General features: G+C 35.1%; 1 protein-coding gene across 2 annotated transcripts in view; it reads left to right on the plus strand.

Moving 5' to 3' along the window:
• LOC109043576 (flavin reductase (NADPH)) overlaps window positions 1–4,591 on the plus strand; it is a 32,752-nt gene extending 28,161 nt beyond the window's left edge. For both annotated transcript variants that reach the window (XM_019060822.2, XM_019060820.2), the window contains exons 3-5: window positions 869–1,033; window positions 1,732–1,821; window positions 2,862–4,591. In XM_019060822.2, coding sequence (XP_018916367.1) covers window positions 869–1,033; window positions 1,732–1,821; window positions 2,862–3,151 — 545 coding nt within the window. In that variant the 3' untranslated portion in view covers window positions 3,152–4,591. The remainder of the gene's footprint in view (window positions 1–868; window positions 1,034–1,731; window positions 1,822–2,861) is intronic.
• Window positions 4,592–6,000: the final 1,409 nt, after the last annotated feature.

Here is a 6,000-nt window from a genome sequence, read left to right on the forward strand (position 1 = left end):
AAGGGTTTAAGTGAAATCCTGTAATTTTACCTGTGACATGCATCCTGCTCGCATAACCTAGAAGAAATGACAATACCAACTTCTCCTACCCGGCCAGTGGTTTTTGGTTAGGTATGCAAGACTCTTCTTAAAACACCCTGAGTCGTATGGGTAGGACATAAGAGGAAAGGTACCTTTCCCTAAGAAAGAAAGTCTAAGGATGGAATGGAATATTCACTCTGAGTTTCAGTTGGCTGACAAGCTGCAGACTTACGAGACCTCTTCATGCATTTTTTTCAGTCTGATATAGCCTGCACCAGTTAAGTTTACGCAGCTATAGACTGCAACAGAAGATCTGCCATTTTGATTCTGCAATTAATTTCCGAGAGAAAATGGTGGCAGACGATCTTACGTTGCAGTCTAAAAGTGCGTAAACTTACGTAACGTAGGCTCTAATTTTTCTCAAACAACTCATATGTAGGCTGGGAGGTAAGCAGTTCAATACTTATGAAACAGACACAGTGAAAGACAGTGAAAGTACCAGATCAACTATCTCGGTTTGCGATGCAGTAGATTTTCTGTCATACTTACTTTGTTCTCTAAGCGGAAAATTACTCAAAGTTAATTTTTGAAAACTTCCTTGTTTTTTCTTCTCTGTGTGAAGAAAACTGTGTGAAAATTTCAAAAAATTATATTGTTTTGTTCTCATTCAGGAAAGTAAAATAGGACTGGAGATTTTTAAACACCTTAAACAAGATACGTAGTGCGGTAGTTTTTCCGTTGATATGCTTATTTTCATTACTTACTGAAACATATCAATTATCTTTTAACCCATCTTACTTTTTAAAGTCCATGTTTTCAGCGTAATAATTTCTTCTTCTCTCGTCAGGTTTTGAAGTAAGAGCACTACTGCGAGACCCAGAAAAACTGCCAGAAAGTCTCCGAAGTCAAGTTGAAGTTGTGAAAGGAGATGTTACCAATCTAGGCGATGTTGAATCAGCTGTCAAAGGCAGAGATGCCATCATTGTCACCTTAGGCACTCGAAACGATCTCAGTAAGAACTCAGGCTGCTATTTTATTCTTTCTTAAAGAAACACAGAAACAGGAAAATATACTTTAAGCACATTGTTTTGAAAATAAGCATCATGGACTCACCAGAGGAGGTCATGCTTTGAATGATTTTTGTCCTTAATGGAAGCTTACGTGGAACTTGAATCGACTTATCTCGGTGTTTTGACTACTAGACCCATGGAAAGCTTCCACAAACCCCATAAAAGCTCCGTATTTTGGACAGGAACCATTGTATGACACACCATCCACTGATGAAGTATGCCATGATAATTGAGGGGCTTGAACGATAAGGCGCAGAAGTGCAGTTTTTGAAAAAAATAAGATATTCATGAACTCAATTAAAACTAGTTCGAGAGTATACTCTGCGAAAAATTCTCAGCTAAAATCTAACTTCAAAGCATCAAAAAGTAAGTTTAAACTCCCTTTCTGCCATAAGGCTCCATGTAATTTTGAACCTTTAAACACGCATCAAGTGGGTCAAAATCCAATATTTTGAAGTATATTCGATTTATGACTGAAGGAAAATAATTAATATGAAAGAAGTGCCATTGACTTTTCAAATTAGGTTTCAATTTAACTTTCACAGTTTTTATTTACCTTTTAAAATTATATGAAAGTATCAAGAAGTTCAAGTTGAAATCGCAAAAATTTATTTTGGAAATGTGATTTTGATGTCCTTAGGTCCAACAACTGTCATGTCTGATGGATTGAAAAACATTATTCAAGCAATGAAGAAGCATGAGGTTTCAGTCATATCCGTTTGTTTATCAAGTAAGAAAAATTTTTGAAATTTTTTAGCCAAACTTTATTTATTGCGATAAATTTTGAGCTTTTACACGTTGGTGCAAAGGCATTTTTCAGCAAAATTAATAGTAGGTAAGATAGGTGCACTGTTAATCAACAGTGGTTGACATACTCCCAAATCAAGATATTCTTCATTTCTGAATTGAAGTGATAAATCAGGCACGAGCTAGAAGTAAAAAACATACTCTTGAAGTTTTGTAGGATCTGATGTTCATATCTCGTGGGCGGCTGCGCGCATCAGTAATTGCCTTCTTTCATTATGATGTGTCAACCACCAGTGGCTAACGTGTGTACAATAAACTTGTAATATTATTGCTATGATGAAGTTGCAATATTTTTACATCATTTGGTCAATGAATACTGATTTTAACCAATCAATATAATGAGTTTCATGAGAGAGGTAGGCCTAGGCACTATTCACTATGCAATACCAAAGAATTGCAACTTATTTCAATTTTGTCGCAATAAATTTCAATATGAAGAGTTCCTCAATTAGTAGAAAGACAACATACACACCATTCTGATACAACAGCAAAAATTTTGCCATGTGAAGGAAATTTATTGCGACCCGTTTTATTAGGGCTTAAGATATGAAAATGTTCCCCAAAGAAAAACAGGAATTTTTGCCTTCAGGGCTTAAGATATGAAAATGTTCCCCAAAGAAAAACAGGAATTTTTGCCTTCAGTCTAACCATAAATTCAAGGTAGTAACAAACGTTACATCATAGATCTCTCCTGAAGATCAATTCTGAAAGTGCAATATCGATTCCCATGTAATTTTGCTTGTAAAACAGTTACTTGAAGGCCAATTCAAGCCATTTTGAGATCAATGCAGTGCAAAAATGGATTGATTTTTCAGATTTTGACTTGTGCGGTACAGTTTCATGAGTAGATATTAAAAAAGCTCCAGAAGAATCTCATGTGTATACATGTGTATAGTGTAAATCAATGCACGATAATTCACAATTATGAATCATAGATTTCATTTGAAGAGGTTTTTGTTGCAGGTTTCATCTTCTTTGACCGTGAAAAAGTGCCCCCAATCTTCAATGAAATAAACGCAGATCACCTTCGTATGCTAGAAGCTTTACGGTCCGATGGAAGCACTCTCAAATGGATTGCAGTTTGTCCTCCGCACATTGCTGATACCCCATCCTCTCCGCACAAGATTAGCATTGGCTCCTCTGCTGGACGTGCCATTTCCAAACAGGATCTGGGGAAATTCTTTGTTGATGCCTTGAGCAAAACCGAATATTACAATCAATTAGTGGGAATCGCCACAGAAGTGCAGCAGTAAATATCAATTTTTCTCAGCTTTCTATTTACTTTTATAATGTTTGCTTTTCAAGGAAGTAATGTTTATTGGAGGTTTAATGAATTACTGCTTCTCTTCCCAGATGATATCTTTTCTTTGTAAAATTAAAGTGTTGAAGGAACAAAATATAACTCATTCTCTTATTTTTATGTGAAACCATATTTTTAAGAGAAGATAGGTTCATTCTTTTTTAAAGTGATTATATTTGTCCTCTCCACGATTTGCAAGAAATCATCTTTCATAAATAATTTGAAATGTCATTTTTGCAAAGATAGAACATGCAAGAGGCTACTTGAATCAAACCGTAAGTGAGGCTAAGTTAGTCGGTTTAATTTTAATTTACAAAAGGAAGAAATGATAACTATTAATTTTGGTCCTCAATCTAGGTTTAAGTAATGGTTAGGTTTATGTATGGTGTTGTAGACAAGACTGAAGCTTACAAGACAGTGCAGGGTCACTTAGCAGTTGTAGATTCATGTGCTGGTTTGTAATAAAAGTTAGAAGAGAATATTCTATAAAAAGTATTATAAAAGAGAATTGCAATTTCTAATTTTGACAGGGATCTGCTGGCTTCAGACTAGGCTCATCTTGGCATTGTTCTAATTGTTTCAAGCTAAGGTCTCTCCCCATTCCTTGTCTACCTGGCACTCTGTCTACATACTTGCAACACAAAATTTTTGGACTGATTTCAATGTTTATTTCCACTAATTTGGATATGGCTCGCAATGTAAATAAAACATATATTTCATCTTAAAAATGCACATGGGTCAGTTATTGTATCTTGAAACTAACAAACTTTATTTGATAAGCACTGAAGAGCTGAAAGGTTTTTATGGCACAATAACCTACTGATATAATTACTCATATTTGTCATCAGGATTGTTAGCTGAATCTAAATTCATGAAAATAAGAGGAGATTTGAGATTTGTCAATAAAATTAGTGCAGAAACTTTTTACTTCCAGTTAGGTAGAGAGCCAGGTTGGCAAGAAACTGGCTGGCAAGGACAGAACCTAGGTAGACCTAACTGGAAAAAATAAAGGGGTGGGGCTAGTCATGGGTCAGCAAGTCCTCGTCAAAATGGAACATCGCAATTCTCCATGTGCCTGAGGGTGCCCTTTTTTTACTCTATTTAACTTATTGCTCAGAGTGTTATATAACTTCACTCACAAAAATGCACACAAGGAGTCACAACTTGCTATGTTCAGAGGAGTATTTCATCACTCGGCACTTTTTTTTCACTTTTTGATTGTCTGAGCAGACTTACGGTGTAAATGATACAGATCATCATCTGCTTGATGCTTGTTATTTTATTATCTCTTTAAACCATGGAACTTGTGTATCATACTTGATTTGTTCTCTCCATTTATTGTATTTGTTATCGATTTTGAAAGTTTTGGAAATAAAGCTTTTAATTTTTTAAATTAGTATCTTACCTTGTCACAAGCAGCCAACCCATACTATGCACAGGACCAGTGGTCACTGATGCAAGTACAAGATTAAATTTATCAAAAATTTTCTTAAAAAAGGATTTAGAAGGAAATAAGTGTATCGTTATTCAATTAAATATGAAATAAAGTATGGATAAATCGCCCACCATTCTTAAATAAAAAGCTTAACAAAACAATTTTATTCGAGTGTGGCACGTATTTTCATTGTATTTAATAGAAGAGAGAAAACTATATTATCACCCCACAATGTTAACATGACCATGCAACCTCCAAGTAAAAATAAAAACGTTACTGCACAATTTAAATTTGAAGACACGTTCATGCATTATAATAGTTAACATTGTAGGCAATGTAGAATTAGAACACAAAAACTTTATTGCTTCATCTGAGAGTGCTTAGTGAGCTGAGATCGCAACAGTTTTCGTAATTTTTTCTCTTAAATTGGAAACAGGAGAAAAATAGATTTAAAACTGAAAAAATGTGGTCATCTGCTGGCAATTTCTATTTAAGCAAATTAGGTTATTTTGTCATGTTTCCTTCAATAATTGTTCAATTCAGAAATCGAGGATAGGTATCCTCGTGCTCAGTTTTCCTAGCAGTTTCATTTTAAAATTTACGAAATTCCAGACATCTGCCAATTCTCCATTGTTTCATGTTAACAAGCCAGACAATTTTGCAAGAAGGGTCTATCAAAAGTTAGCGCATATTCAGACCGCATAAAATGTTTTTTTTGTCAAGAATTAGGTGAATGAAAACACTTAAATCATGCAATTATGCTCGTAGAGCGTGCCGTAAAAAATCCAGCAAATGAAATCATACAGAGCGATTGGGCTCCCGCTCACCATGCTGGTTCAATGGTGAATCGTGATGAAATTACTGCATCTGCGAATCCAATTTAAATGTCTGCGTCTTGCAGATGTGCCGGTGACTATTTCAGACCGTGTTTGCAGATGCCGTGAATTTATTCCGATCCGTCAAATGAAATCTCACCAGGGGGGTTTTTAACTGAAAAAAAAAAAACAGCTAGTCGTTGATACCTACAAAAATGAAAAAGTTCAAAGTTCAAAAACCTACGAATGATTTAGTCAGAATCCAAGTTTGACAGTTTGCATATATTATTCCTAAATTGCAAGAAAATTTATCGAACTGCAATATCCCAAGAAGTTGCTCCGGGAATGAGCTTGTAGTCCTGCTCTACCCAGATAGCAGTGATCGCGATAAGTTGCGATTTAATCATGTGCTGCGATTTTTCGACGTTGCGCGTCGATATATTTCAATATTATCGAATTAAAAATTGCGATAAATTGCGATTTCATAGCATATTTGCAATAAAATCACAATTTTATCAACGGCGATTTATCGCAATGTCGTCGAACTAGAAA

This window comes from Bemisia tabaci, chromosome 2, assembly GCF_918797505.1.
Source record: "Bemisia tabaci chromosome 2, PGI_BMITA_v3".
NCBI lineage: Eukaryota > Metazoa > Arthropoda > Insecta > Hemiptera > Aleyrodidae > Bemisia > Bemisia tabaci.